The sequence below is a fragment of the Pteropus vampyrus genome, unplaced genomic scaffold, assembly GCF_000151845.1.
Source record: "Pteropus vampyrus isolate Shadow unplaced genomic scaffold, Pvam_2.0 Scaffold103, whole genome shotgun sequence".
Classification (NCBI taxonomy): Eukaryota; Metazoa; Chordata; class Mammalia; order Chiroptera; family Pteropodidae; genus Pteropus; species Pteropus vampyrus.
This window is the reverse complement of record NW_011888884.1, coordinates 3,192,557-3,207,263: the sequence shown is the minus strand read 5'-3', so window position 1 is coordinate 3,207,263 and position 14,707 is coordinate 3,192,557. Positions and strand designations below refer to the sequence as shown.

The 14,707-nt window shown below is 38.3% G+C and overlaps 1 protein-coding gene and 1 pseudogene across 1 annotated transcript in view; one reads left to right on the top strand and one right to left on the bottom strand.

Moving 5' to 3' along the window:
• Positions 1 to 271: 271 nt before the first annotated feature.
• RAD23B (RAD23 homolog B, nucleotide excision repair protein) overlaps positions 272 to 14,707 on the top strand; it is a gene marked incomplete at its 5' end in the record, with an annotated part of 36,158 nt that continues 21,722 nt past the window's right edge. The window contains 2 exons of the mRNA XM_023533472.1: positions 272 to 653; positions 1,579 to 1,610. Of these exons, the coding sequence (XP_023389240.1) occupies positions 272 to 653; positions 1,579 to 1,610 (414 nt within the window). The remainder of the gene's footprint in view (positions 654 to 1,578; positions 1,611 to 14,707) is intronic.
• LOC111742876 overlaps positions 13,373 to 14,707 on the bottom strand; it is a 3,696-nt pseudogene continuing 2,361 nt past the window's right edge.

The window sequence follows — 14,707 nt, the reverse complement described above, 5'->3', positions numbered from 1 at the left end:
CGCGACCAGGAACCCCCGAGAGCCCCACCACGCCGCCGTGAGACACAGTAACTGCGCCTGCGCACGCCCGATCCAGGCTGCCGACATTCCAGAGCCGCAATCCGCCGCGCGCCAATTCCGGGGCGGAGTTCTTATCTGCGCCTGCGCGCAGCCTCGCTGCAACCTACGCCTGCGCATTTCGTCCGCCTGGCCCCATCCCCCAGATTTTTCGGGTGGGGGAGGGGGCGCGTCTCGGCGAGTCACGATGATGGCGGCTACCAGCCTGTGGTGAGCTAGCGGATTCTCAGCTTGTCTCAAAGAGCCCTTTGCGTCTTCTGCAGACTCAGTGGCTGGCGCCGGAAGCGTGAGGAAGCACGGCGGCCCGAGCTCGTGGGGGAGGCCGCAGTCGCGGAGGCAGCGGCGCGGCCCGGGGCCAGTGCTGGGGGAGAGGCCGCTCCACAGGGCGAATGTGACAAGCCCCCACCCCCACCGCCTTCCTCCCGAGTGCACGAGGAGCTCGGGCAACCCCGGGGCCCCGCCAGGCCACAGACCCCGCCCAGCGGCCAGCACCCGGAGCAGGCCCGGCAGCCGAGCTGCGCGGCGGCACCATGCAGGTCACCCTGAAGACTCTCCAGCAGCAGACTTTCAAGATCGACATCGACCCAGAGGAGACGGTGCGAGAGGCGGGGAGTGCGGGGAGAGGGCGGCCGCGCACGAGCCGCGGGAAACGCGAGGGGTCCGCCGGGCCTGAGCGGGAGGGCGGCGCGGCGTCCCCGCCTCAGCTCTGAGCAGGAGGGCCCGGCGGTGCGCGCTAGTGGAAAGAGCCCAAGGCTCACCCGGGAGCGCGCAGCGAGCGTGGGGCTCGGGCCCCAGGCGTTGGATGAGGCCTGTGGGCTGCGGGCGCGGGCAGGGCCCGGGATGCCGGCCTCTGTAGAGTGCGGTCGTCAGCCACGAGCTTTGTGGCAGGAGTAAGGGGAAGCAGTGGCCGAACCCCAAACCCTAATGGCAGATAGCGTGGAGCAGACGCACGCGGGGTACAGGAGGCCCCGGCCTAGGAGCTCTCGTTAGTGGGTCCAGGCGGGGGGCGGTCAGAGTTTCCTTGGCGGTGGAACGGGGCACTCCGATGGGTGCATTAGTCGGGGGAGGGAGATGTAGGCGTCGCCACTGTCCCTGCGTGGCCGGGTTTAGGCGCTAAGCTTTCGGTGGTAAAGGAGATAACTGTTTTTAAAAAGATAACAGGTTCCGTCAGCAGTAGAGTGAGTGGTGGGTAAGGTGAATTCTTTGCCCTCTTCCCCCCCGAATAGGCAACCCTTTTATTTACATTATATATGTACAGAGAGACAGAGAAAATCGTTTGGCTGCAGTTCTCCCGCCAAGGAATCGACGCATACATAGATTGCACTTTTAGGCCTGTTTGGTGATGAAGATTTTTTCTTCAGTGCTCTTCAAATCCAGGCTTAGACTCAACTCCTGATTAACGGGCCCTTTAGAAGTCTTAGAATTGTAGGAGTTGGAATCCTACATCCTCCTCTCACTCCCCAAATGATAGCATTTCAAGAGAGAAAACAAGAAAATAAAAGCTTTGAATCTCTTCTGCAGTTAAACCCTTGAACACTTCAGAAGTCCACGTGGTGAGTTCTCAGGCCATCTTCTCTGTGACTGCAAAAAGAGCCACTATGTTGAAATCAGTACAACTTTATGCCAAGAATCTGAAAATGCCATAAGTATAAATTTACTGCTTATGTTAGGGACTTGTCATTCTCTACACCGTTAAAATTGTCATAATACTAAATTTAAACGAACAACTTTCTGCTCACGTATATTTAAAAAAAAAATAGTTAACTATTTTTGGTGGGGATTGAGGTGCTTGGTGTTAAATAGACCTGAGTTTCATTTGTGGCTTTGTAACTTATTTGCTGTGTACCTACCTTGCAGAGATGTGACGATTAAATGGTATTTAATTGGTGGTCAGTAAATGGAATTGATTATTCATCAGTGGATACATTTGAGTGAAGACATATGTTTACCTCATTTAACGTGAAGTTTTCTATACTTTTAATTATTTAAGAAACAGTTTCCAATCTTTTTGGAAGTGTGATACAAAATTATTTTATTTCAAGATATTTAATTATGTTTGGAAGTATGCTGTGCGATAAAATGTTATAGGTGCAGGGGATATCAATTATAGATCAGAAACCTCAGTGTCTTCAGAAGTAATTAACAACACCCTGTGGATTGGTATTACTAACAGAAATCAAATTCTTAAATATTTACTGCTTAGCGTGTATTAAAATAAGTTAGAGGATGAAAGTTAAAATGCAGCTGTCTAATGTTTTCAGGTAAAACTTGTAATAAAATATCTATTTGATTTTTGGTTTTTTGTAGTATTTAAATGTTGGTGCTGCAGGAACTTTACCAGCTAATAATATTCAGAATTAATTCCAGAATTATTGCAACAAAGGATTTTTTTTTAAAATATCTGGGTTTAGCGAAGTTATTTAGTGACTTTCTGCATACAGCTCCACTGAAATATTTGTTCTATAAGATTTGTATAGCTCCTTCGACACTTTATATACGTTATCTTAAGAGCTAATATTGTATTTGTATAGATTCTTAACTATATTTGCTATTTTCCAGTTTATTTCCAAGGCACTGTATTAGTTGTATGAATTATAAATATACTTTTAGAAGTATATTTTCAGAAAGCTCATTGTTATAGTGGCTTCTTTACCTTTTTTGTTGCTATTTGTCTAAATATAATTTTGTTGCTATTTACATAAATATAAAAACTAACAGTCTGGGGCAAGAAATGAAAACATTTAATCAGTCGTATATGGAACATTTACATTAAAATGACTTGTAGGTTTTCATTATAATGGACTTAAATTTCAGAAATATTTTTCAAGATAGAAGTATTTTAATTCTATCTTTGTAGCAGTTTTTTTCAATTAATTTTTTTGGGGGTACAGAATATGAGACTAAAAACCAAAGATATTAGAAATAGGTCTAAAAATAGGAAAAAAATGGAATTTAGTGAGATCTGTAGGGTAATCCACATAAAATGAGAACAAATTTTGGTCTCTGAGATCTCCATTTTGCCTGTTCAAAGGTTTGTCCTTGTTTGATTTTTGGTTAGAATGAACTGAGGAAATTAACTTGAAATGACCAGTATAGATACTCATGAGAGCTTGAGATGAGCAGCAGCAAAAAAACGAGTGAAAGGACTGAGAGATAAGGGAATGATGGAGTGATTCATCTATTGAACAAATATTAATGTTTAGTGAGCTTTGATTGGCAGGACTGGGGAGTATAGGGACTTGTGGGAATTGTCTGGATCTTCCGGAAACCTGATTGACCTAGTTGTATCTTAGAGCTATACAGTTGGGGATGTACATAGTGAAAGAAGCAAGGGGATTTGTTTTTAAGGTGTTTGTATTTGCTTTAGTTTTTGAATGTTGAAAGTCCTCCTTTTTTTTTTTTTTTAAACTAACAAAACTTTAACAGCCATTTTGTACCATTAATTACCATGCACCACCTTTAGTGTTAACCATTGCAAAACAGTCTTTATTATAAAATTGTAGTGCATCTCCTCAAAATATTCAGATAATGTAGAAACAAAATGAGAAGGTGGGATGGGGAGACCATTGCTAAAAGAATATTCTTCACTCTGTGACGTTCTATTTTAAATAGATGAATTACTGTAAATTAGGAGAAATTTAAATAATCTATGTAATTAAAGCATTTTAAGATATCTATTAGACTGATACTCATACACAATTCTTAAAAATTCTAAAGGTTGGTGGTGTGGTGAACATCTAAGTGGAGTACACATCGTTTTTAAGCTCAGATCCAAAGTCTCTTAGTTTTTCGTATTGCCATTAAACCCATTCATCCATTTGGAATATGTTTTAGACTATGGTGTAAAGTATAAATCTAACTACTGGTGATGGATTAGAGAAGAAAAATTGAGATTATTGTAATACAGTACAGATTTTATTGTATCACTGAAAATGATGACAAGAAAAAGAGTATGTGGTATACAGATATAATCCTTTAATCATCTGCTAACCCCTGCCACTATGTGCTTTCAGTAACTGGGAAGAAAAAAAAAAACAGCAATAAGCTTGAGATGAAACTTTAAATGCACAAGCTAAAATGTGATTATATTACTATATAAGTGACACTAAAGCCGCTTATATATACTGGAAGTTTTTGAAGAGAATTGTAAAGATATAGTAGTTTTAATTACTATAGACAGCATGTTTAGGGTGCTGTACAGTAATCTGCAAAGAATTACCTCCCTGTGCAGTTCACCTGTATAATGCTGGAGATTATGTTATAAAATATTGCTTTGATACTTGTTCTGCATATGGAATTTGCTAGCCATTATTTATTATTGAATTGTTCCTATTTTGGTTTATTGTATTTTAATATAGTTGTGCTCGAGATAGTACCTTATTATAGAAGTTTCCTAGATTATTAAAACATGGAGTAGTAAATGTATTAAAATACCATACTGCAGAGGTGAAACTAAGGTTTCTTGGCATATTGGTATAACAAAATATGTGAAGTACCTGGGAAATCTCATAGGGTTTCCACCAGACTTTTGTTCTTTCTATACCTGGCATACAAGGCATTTAATAAAGATTTTTGAATGAATTGAATACATTCTTATGGTGAACTGTCAAGTCAGTAATCCCTTTTGTTTGTATGCTGATTTATTTATATTTGTGAGTACTTAACTAAATGTCAGGTCCTGCTGTCATGGTGCACATATTTTAGCCAAATAAATCATTTAAAAAACAAATTTTAAAAACCAGATAATGGTAAGAGATATGTAGAGAATTGGAATAGGGTGAGGTAATGTGATCGTGTATGACTGAGTGGCTACTTTTAAATTGACTGGTTGCAGAAGACCTTTCTGAATAAAGTGACATTTAAACTGAGCTCTGAATAATACTAAGCACTCAGAGATGAAGAGAGGATTTTCCATAGGTAAAGACCTTTAAGAGAGTGTGTTTTGGGAATCAAAAAAGGCCTGTGCTGCTGATCTAGTAGGTGAGGTCAGGGAAGGGGAAGAGATTAGAGATTGGAGGGTTAGGTAAAGGGCCAGAGCCTGTTGGGTTTTGTAATCAACTGCGGGTTTTCAAGGTAAAATAGCCTTTGGGGGATTTTAAGCTGCATGGAGAATGGTAGGTAGGATGAGCAAGAGTGAAAGCAGTAGCCTTAAGCAGTTGAGGCTTTGACCAAGGAAGTAGAAGTGGAGTTATATGAAGAGAAGTGGATGGATCTGAGGTATGTTTGGGAGTGTAGAGTTGAGAGAATTTTTTGATGGGTTGGAGTGGGAAAATTAGGAAATCAAAGATAAAATTTAGATTTTGGTTGTATAAATTATGTAAATACTTGTGTTCTTTTTCTGAGATGTGGAGGGCTGGGAGAGGAGCAGGTTTGGGGTGGGAACTCAAGACTTAAGTTTAGGATACCTATTAAACATCCAAGTGGACATCACAAGGAGATTTGTTATGGATCTTGTTTCCAGAGAGAAGTTTAGGCTGGAGATAGAGACATGACAATAGGCAGGATATATGGTTAACTTCAGTCTATGGGACCAGATGAGATCATCCAATAGTCTTTTAATGTTCATTCCTTGAGAAAATTAAGCTCTAATGCCTGAAATATTCACTGTATGTAATTAACATCTGTGCTTTTAGAGTTGAGGAACCTTGCTGAAAATGTTGCTGCTGGGTAATAGGATGAGGCCTAGGTATGAATCCTGGGTTGCTCTAACTTGTGAAGATTGAATAGTGAAGAGGTCAGTGAAGGAGTAACTTTTGAGGTAGGAAGAATCCAAGAAAAAAAATGTTTCAAGTTAGGAGGAAAGGGTCAAATGTGTCTAATGATTGAGAAATCAAAAGTAAGATAAAAACAAAAGACCTGACCTTTGGTTTTGGCAACTTGGAGGTTATTAGCATCTCTGATGAGTAGTCTCTGAGGTGATGGGATCAGAAATTAGATTTGAGTGGATTGAAGAATGAATGGGAGATGAAGTGGAAATAGTACCTAAAGACATATATTGTTAATTATCCTCAACATTGTTCTTTTTCTTAGTGGAGCTGCTTTTCCCTGTAGGCTAAAAACGTGAAAATGATCACAATAATTCAGAGCTTATAGCATGTGGTAGACGTTATTTAAAAAAGAAACCCACACTAGAATTGTAAAAAGTATATAATAGTGTATGTTTTAAAAAGAAGAAAGGAAGACCACAGTGATTAGTCACTTGGCCTGGGGTCACATAGTCAATGACCTTGATAGTTTCAATAGCTCTGAAAGATGGTCTTGCCCATACCCTGGCTTTTTATTCTTTAATTTCTCATCTAGTGATCTTTCCTTCTACTCTTCCTCAGTTGTTCAGTCCCATGAGTATTAACTAGTGCATATCGCTACCATTAGCTGTAACTCTTTCCCCGTTCCCAGTTATCTCTTTTTGATATCCTGCATTACTTTCCCTCTGATTCCAGTTCTAATGAGACCTATAATCCATTTTATTCATACTTCTTTTCACTGCTCTTCCCTACATGTTATCACTTTCACTCTTGCCCAGCTACAAGTAAGGCCAATGATTATAATCACCCTCTTGCAAGGGTCAGCATAGCATGTCTCTTTAGCCAGGAGTTTTGATCCTGGCTGTAGCATTTGCTACATGACCTTGGGCAAGTTACCTAATTATGTGCTTGTTTCCTCATCTGTAAAATGAGAATACGGCCACTGAAAGTACTAACCTCATAGGGTTGTTTTGAAGATTACGTGAGTTTGAGATAATATACATAGAATGCTTAGAACCATGACAGTGTTTGGCAACATGGTCCACTCACACATTGTTCTTGCTTCGAAAACCCCAAATGTGATTAAATTCAACTGTATGTTTGTGCTTGTACCTATGCAGCTAGAAGATGAACACGTAGCCACACTGACTTGTCTCACTTAAATTTATGAACATTAACCTTAACTAGGCCCTTACTTCTTCCTGATAGACATACATTTATTTCACTGGGCCATTCACTCTTCCACTGCTCCGTAGGCAGATTATCCTCCTTATTTTTCATACTCTCTCTCTTTATTTTTAGCTGATGACCCTGCATTTCATATTTTATCGAAATTTTAGGTTTTATTGGGAATATAGAAACAATTGGGACAGAATTTTTACACGGGCCCACCAGAGCTACCTGCTAGTCTCCTTTTATTGTAGATAGCTGTCTGTTGTGGTTGGTGCCGAGGCCATTTCTCCACTTTGCTGCTGTGTCTTTGCTACTTTGTCATCTATGAAGGACATCACTCCATCAATTCTTTTTTTCCTCTTCTGCATCATTGATTTTTCCATTTCTAGAGTATACAAACATTTCTCTGATCTTAATAAAATCCTCCCTTGATACCTCATATCTCTTTAGCTACTGCCTCATTTCTCTGTTCTTCCTTACAGCAAAACTTAAGAGCAGCTCTGAGTGTTTACTTTTTCTGCGTCTTGCTCTCTTTCAAATACATCGTATCGTTTCTAAACTAGAGAGTTTTCTCCCACTTTGTAGTTGTCCTTTGTCCTTGAGCACAGTACTTACATCTCTTTTCTCATGAGTAAAAAGGAGTATAGTAATAATAACTTACCGACCTTCCTCATAGAGTTGATGTGAAAATCAGGTGAAATCATGGATTTGAAAATTTTTAGTGAATTGTGAAATTAGAAATTTATGCAGTTTTTTAAAACAAATTCTGCTTTTATCAGTTTCTTATTGATCAATCTTTTTACTACCCTTTCTAAAAATGTGTGAATGAGGTATTCTCATTCTCTCAACTTGACGTAATCAGCAATTTCAAACAGTTTTTAAAAGCAGTGTTCTGCCTTTTTTAGCTTGGAAATTGTGCAATTATTTGCTGGGTAATATATAAAATTTGTCACTTTTGGAAAGAATTGCCAAATTTAAGCCTGCCATAGCACAGTGAATCCTGCCGAAGGACACCACACCATCTGTTCCCTCTAAGTTTAGGTAAATAAATTTTTTCTGTAGTGTCTCAAAGAGCTAATTTTATAGCCGAATGAGCTTTGTAAACACTTTAACTTTAAAACAGTGGTTCCCCAACCTTTTTGGCACCAGGGACTGGTGCTCCTATAAGAATCTACTGCCTGATGATCTGAGGTAGAGCTGAGGTGGTGATGCTAGCGCTGGGGAGCAGCTGCAAAGACAGATGCTTGCTTGCTCACTGCTCATCTCCTGCTTGCTCACTGCTCATCTCCTGCTCTGTGGTCCAGTTCCTGATAGGCCATGGACTGGTACCAGTACTGGTCCATGGCCCAGGGACCCCTGCTTTAAAATATTACATAAACTTTTTCCAGCAGAGGAGGTACACTGGCTACAAATAACTAATACATATGAACAGGTCCTAGATGCTTCAACAGGTAAATAAAAACTATTTGTCACTCACTCTCCCTTCCCCACACACTTCTGGTTGAATTAGGTAGGTGGCTTTTTGGTTGTACGTTAGATCCATTCTCTGCCTATTTAAAACTTTAAAAGTTACAGGTATCTTGGGAATTTCTACTTTTCTACTTCGTCTTCAAGCTCTGCCTGTTTTGGTCTTGTTGAAATCATACTTTTAGAAATATATTTTAGAATAGAATAGATTAAATTAGCATGAATTGGCTTAGCAGCCTAAATAGTTTCTGTGGGGAAAAATGGATATTTTCAATAGTAGATTTTGGGATCATAACCCTATTTTAAGAATGAATTGCCTGTCCATGTGTTATGAATATGTACATAAGTTATTCAATAAAAAAAAAAATCACTTTTCTTATACTACATTCTTTCATTCCCTGTGTCCAGTGGGGAGATTTTACCTATTATACGGAACTCAACTGATAGCTTTATAGTCGATTCCATTTTTAGAATTAGCAGGAACCTACTTTGGGGAGAAATTCAGGAAATACTCCTTGGTGCCTGTGCCAGTTTCTCAAATGGAGGGATACTTCCCAGTGAACTAAAAAGGAAAGGAAGAGCTTTATCCATAGTGTAAATCTGTGAAATCCCTTTGTAAACATATTTGGCTTTGGGACTCTCTTTCCTTTTGTTAATGGTTAATTACCAAAATTTAGTTGCTCTTATTTTTTTTTTTTTTTAATTTGCTAGTCTATGTAGTATTAGAACTACTGCCTCAGACTTTTCTTTTTTAATGAAATCTCCCCAAATTGCAGTATATTCTTGGGTAATACTAGTAAGCAGTGGTTGGGGGAGTGCAATGAGATTTTTTTCTTTTAAACTCTAAATTTTCTCTTAAATTACTAAAATAATGAAGTAAATAAAATAAAAAATGAAAGGCTTTGGGCCCCTCTGCTTTAAGTAACCACTGTGGACTCTGTATATACTTCTAGTCTTTTTTGTTTATACCTACATTTAATCCATAAACACAACTACACTGTTTGTTTTTAAAAAACCCATTGCTTAGCAATTCGCTTTTGTTCCATAAAAATAATTGTAAATATTTCATTCATTCATATGCACATGCATACAGTGAATGCCTTGCATATGTAGACGTCATTCTTGTATTGCATAGTATTCAAATGAATGAATGCATATGCAATAACGTATTTTACTATTTCACCATTGATGAACGTAGGATTTTCAGTATCACAAATAATGTAGTGGTGCACATATTTTATTCATATGTCTTTGAAGTGTTTGAGCATCTTTTTAGCACTGATTTCTAGATACAGAATTATCGAATCAAAAGCTGGCAGTTGCCTCAAAAAATGTCTACATCAGAGCTCACAAATATCAATGGTATTTGTTCACAAATACCAACTTGCATATGAGTAACTAGCCAGGATTCAAATAGAGATTAGCACAGATTAAATGAGTTAAATATTGTGAAGCTCTTTGTATACTGCCAGGCACATGGTAAGTACATGACACCTATGAGCTGTTATTATTCACTTAGCTGCTATGTTTCAGGGCTATTAAAGCTTGCATAATTCTTTTTTCTATGTATAGTAATAAGGGACAACGCAGTCACAACAGTAATGAGGAAAGCATATTGTAACATTGAGGAAGCTGGGTTATTATAAATATTCAATTGCTGATCTAATCAAGCAGTAGTTCTAGAAATCTTATGCGAAAGTGCTGTGTAAGAAGACTGACATGCAAAACATCATACTGTTCTCGGAGATATAAGATATTTTGATATCTGAAACATACAACTTAAATTTGTTGAATGAAAATGACTACTTTAATGGTTGTTGGCCTGAATTAGGGTAGTGCCATGGGATACAATGTAGTGTTCACATTGGAAAATAGATGATGAGTCGGAACTGGATAAGTGATTTGATATGAGGAATATGGAAAAAAGAGACAAGCACCTTACAAGGGAATAGGATGAAAAAGGATAACCGATCAGCTTTTGTGTTGGCACTTTTTAATAGACTGTAGGCATATCTTGAAGATACTGTAGGTTTGGTTCCAAACTATTGCAGTAAAGCGAGTTTCGCAGTAAAGTGTGTCGTAATCTTTCTGCTGATGGAAGGTCTTGCCTTTAATTCATAAAAATGCAAAATCCATGAAGTGCATTAAAACTGTATTATTGTGATTGTCTCCCTTTTGGGGGGAAAAAAGCCATGTCAGCTATGTTTCATTTTGGGTATTGAGTATGTTTTTCTTTTAAAGTGCACAATTTCGTAAGGGAAGTTTGGCTAGAAAAAAGATTTGAATGTTAACCATGCTTTGTTTCTAGTTGTCAGTGATGAATTCCCATTCATTATCTAGGAAGTAATAACAAATGAAAGTTTTGTCTCTGCTTCTTGTTCATTAGCCTTGATTATTTACTGGGACTGTATTGCCCAGTTTTAGATCCATCCTGTTGAGATGATTTATTGGAATGAGAGCATTGACACGGAGCTTAGCACAGTTATAGGAGTCATAACTGCATCTGTTGCTGGTCATAACTTTCCCAGGAGAAACCATGTACAGAGTTGGGACCTATTCCTTCTTTGCAACATCCAGAGAGATCTTTCTTTATAAACCATTTAAAAGTGTGCTCAATTTAATTGGGTCAGGGAAGATTTAGACAAAGTAGTCTAGAAATCATCCTTCAACAAAAAGAGTTAAAATGCCTGTGGGATATCTAGTAAAGGTGTCTAGGAGAATTTGGGTATGCATAACTGAAAGGATATAACTGGGCTAGAGATACAGATGACATCTGGATGGTTATTAAAACTGTGAGTAGATGAGATGGATTATCTTGGAAGTTTATGTAGAGGAGAAGTTAGCTTTAGGCATGACCCTGAGTAACAACACTTAAAGGGCGACCAAGGAAGAGGATTTCACAAAGGAGTAAACAGAGAAGTAGGAGGAGAACCAGAAAAGAATAGTGTTGTAGAAGCCAGAGGAAGACAGTAGGAAAAGGAGAGACAGGTCAGTATTGTCAAATGTGATTGGTCAGGTAAGGTAGGGAAGGACTAAGAAGTGTCTGATTATGATGTTGCTGAAATCAGTGATACTGGTAAATGCAATCTAAATGGAATTGTGGGAGTAGGCACTACTGGAGAAAATAAGCAAAAATGAGAAAGAAGTCCATGCATCTGTTTATCAGCACTGTTTTGCACACTTCAGTAATAGGTGTAGGGTAACCAGTAAGTAATGTGTGTAGTTAATTTTTTAAAAAATGCTTGAGACTAAGGGAAGGAGAGTAGCTGGCAGGAGACAAGGGGTTATGAGGTTTTTTGTTCTTAAGATGATGGAGAATTGGGTCTGTTTGTGAATAGAAAATGAACTGGCTTTGAGGAAGAAGTTGGAAATAAAGCGGGGGGAGGGTAGGAAAAAATGAATCTAGCTAGATGCTGAAGAACACTGGAGGGAGAACCAGGGGACAGAGAAGAATTAAGTTTGAAAGAGAGGGATACTTCTTTTCTTTAGGAAGGAGATTAGGTGGATCTGAATGCAAAAATAAAAAAAAAAAAAAGTGCCAGTGTAGTAGTAGAAAGTTGAGAATGAGATCTCTGATGTCTTCCATGTTTTAAATGAAGTAGGAAATGGTCATCTGTTGCTGGGGGTGAGAGATAGTGTTGGGAACAGATTTAGAGAGTGAGTGCAGGTTTGAAATAACTTCTTGGAAAATAGAGGAACAGGCTAACCAGAATAACAGGATTGAAGGTATCGTTCCTCTAATCGCACTTAGGAGACTATATAAATGTGGATGGGGAGTCAGATATGTGAGATTTAATGGTGAGATTTGTTAGCGAAGTGAGATAGGAGAGTGTGACTCCACAGAGTGGTTTAAATGTGATGACTACCGATGATTTAATTGTGTTGATCCAAATATGAAATTTTGCCTGGCAGGAGCAGCAGAAAGACAAGTCTGTGATATTAGGAAGAAAGTGATAGAAGCAGTGGCATTATTGTCTGTGCTATATAGAGCTGGCAGTAAAGGTCAAAATGAAAGTAGAGGCTCTAGGGACCAAAGTCTTATTAATGAGATGCAAGGCCAGGTGTAGTGAATTGGGAGAGCTGGTAGGAATGGGAGGTTGATTACATATTAAAAGAGAACAGTTTGGGGATAATAGGATTCAACCTATGTCCTGTGACTACTAGATGACTTAAGTGGATTGGAAGTAAAGATCATTTTGTTCAAGTTAAGGAACAATGCCAAAATTTTGACATTGTTCCAAAGTCTATATTTTCTTAGATACATTACCCTAAATGGTATTGCTGGGTCGAATGCCCCGTCCTTCCCACACCCCCCCACTCAATGACCAAAAAAGTTTAGGCATTTTGGCATATTGCCCTCAGAATATTTTATCATTTGATACTCATTCTGAGAATGTATCTCTTCACACTTAACACCAAGAATTGTTCAAGACAGTCTTTTCCAGTATGACAGCCTGTTGGACTAAAGCTGTCTGACAATAAAATCTGTGCTTTTGGTTACTAATAACTTTGAACTTTTCTCTCCTATAGTGTAGTCGTGAATTGCCTGCGCCTGTCACATGTCCATTTTTCTGTTGTCACAAGAACCATTTTCTACCATTTTTAAATTTCTTTGATTCGTATTTTTCCTTTTCGTATTTGTCTTGTTATTTCTGTTCAAGTTGTATGCTTAGTTGATTAATTTTCCTTCTTTGTTTAATAATTAACACTTTAAGTGTCAGTTTGATTACTTTTTTAGCTAAACTTTATAGGTTCTCATTGTTATGTTCTTAATATTCTTTAATCATAGTTTTGTTTCTTTGAAGCACATGTGACTAGTAAATGATCGGAAGTGTTTTGTTATTGTTTGTCCTACTTATGAAGGTTTTTTGTTGTTGTTATTCCCTCTTTTTTTTTTTACATACAAAGCTAGAGAGTGGACCCATTATTTAGGCTTTTAAAAATATTGAAATATTCCTGTGGCCTAAACTTTTAAAATATACTCTTGATGCTAGAAGTAAAAATACTTTCTGTTGGATAGAAAAAATACATGTATGTATCAGTTACATCAATCTTAATTGCCTACTCATCCTGACCTGTCAAGGAATGAGATTCTTGCTTATTTCTTTTACTTTTTGCTTCATATATTTCTTTTTTATTTCCTTTTTTCTTCACATATTTTTATGCTGTTAATTGACTCATTCAGCAAACAACAATCGAGCACTATGTGCTAAACTACTATGTACTGTTCTGAGAATTAGATTCACTCACAGTGACACGTTCTATTTTAATGTGTAATTTGTGATTTTCACCAAACACGCGATCATAGTTATAAATATTGCATCTCTTTTTCTTCTCCAAATAAAAAAGCATGGAAAGAAATTTATCATTTACCAGAGTGCTCTAACAAAGCTCTGTCACCACTCAGTTGACTTTGGGCAAGTCAGCATGTAAGATAGCAGTTCTCAAACTTTCTGTTTTCTGTACCCCTTTATACTTAAAAATTACTGAGGGCTCCAAGACAACTTTTCTCTCTGTGCTTGTATGTATGTATTTTTATTTTTATTTACTTTTATTAGCATTTATTTGATGCTGAACTTACTACCCGGCCATAAGTTTTTGTTTCTTCAGTTTCTCTTCTGGGACATTTTTTTCTTTTGCGCAGCCTCCTCTACCGGTTTAGGAACAGTATGCTCTTTCTCTTTAAGGACCATCTCTCTGTGGCAAGGAGAGCTCATGCAGGGGTTAATCCGCCCACGAGCCTGTAAGTTCTGCGCTGCATCTCAGGAGCTTTGTTCACCTGGATGTGTTCAATGACCAGAGAGTCTCCATCTAAACCTTCAAGTTCAGCATTACTCTTTGCATTTTTAAGCACGTGCAGCAAAAATTCAGCACCCTTTCTGAGGCACCGACCCTGTGTCCAGCCCCACTGTTTGGCCTGGGCACACCTACCAACTCCATCATTGTTAGGACTGAATGGTACCCATTGCTTTTGTAAAGTGACATCCTTCAGATACTTGGTGGCTTTTCAGATATGCATACCCTTGATGGCCTGGGCCGTTTCATGAGTGTTCTTAAAGTAAACACAAAGATTCGAACCTCTTGATTTGCATGATTTTGTGCGGTTTTCTGGGTCAAGTAAATAGTGAACTATTTTCAGAAGTCTGCTTATGGGAAGAGAGTATGCTTGTATTATTGATATTTACTGTATTAGAAATTTAAAACAATTTTTAAATGTTCATTTAAAAATAATAAACCCATTAAATGTTATAATTAATATATTTTTG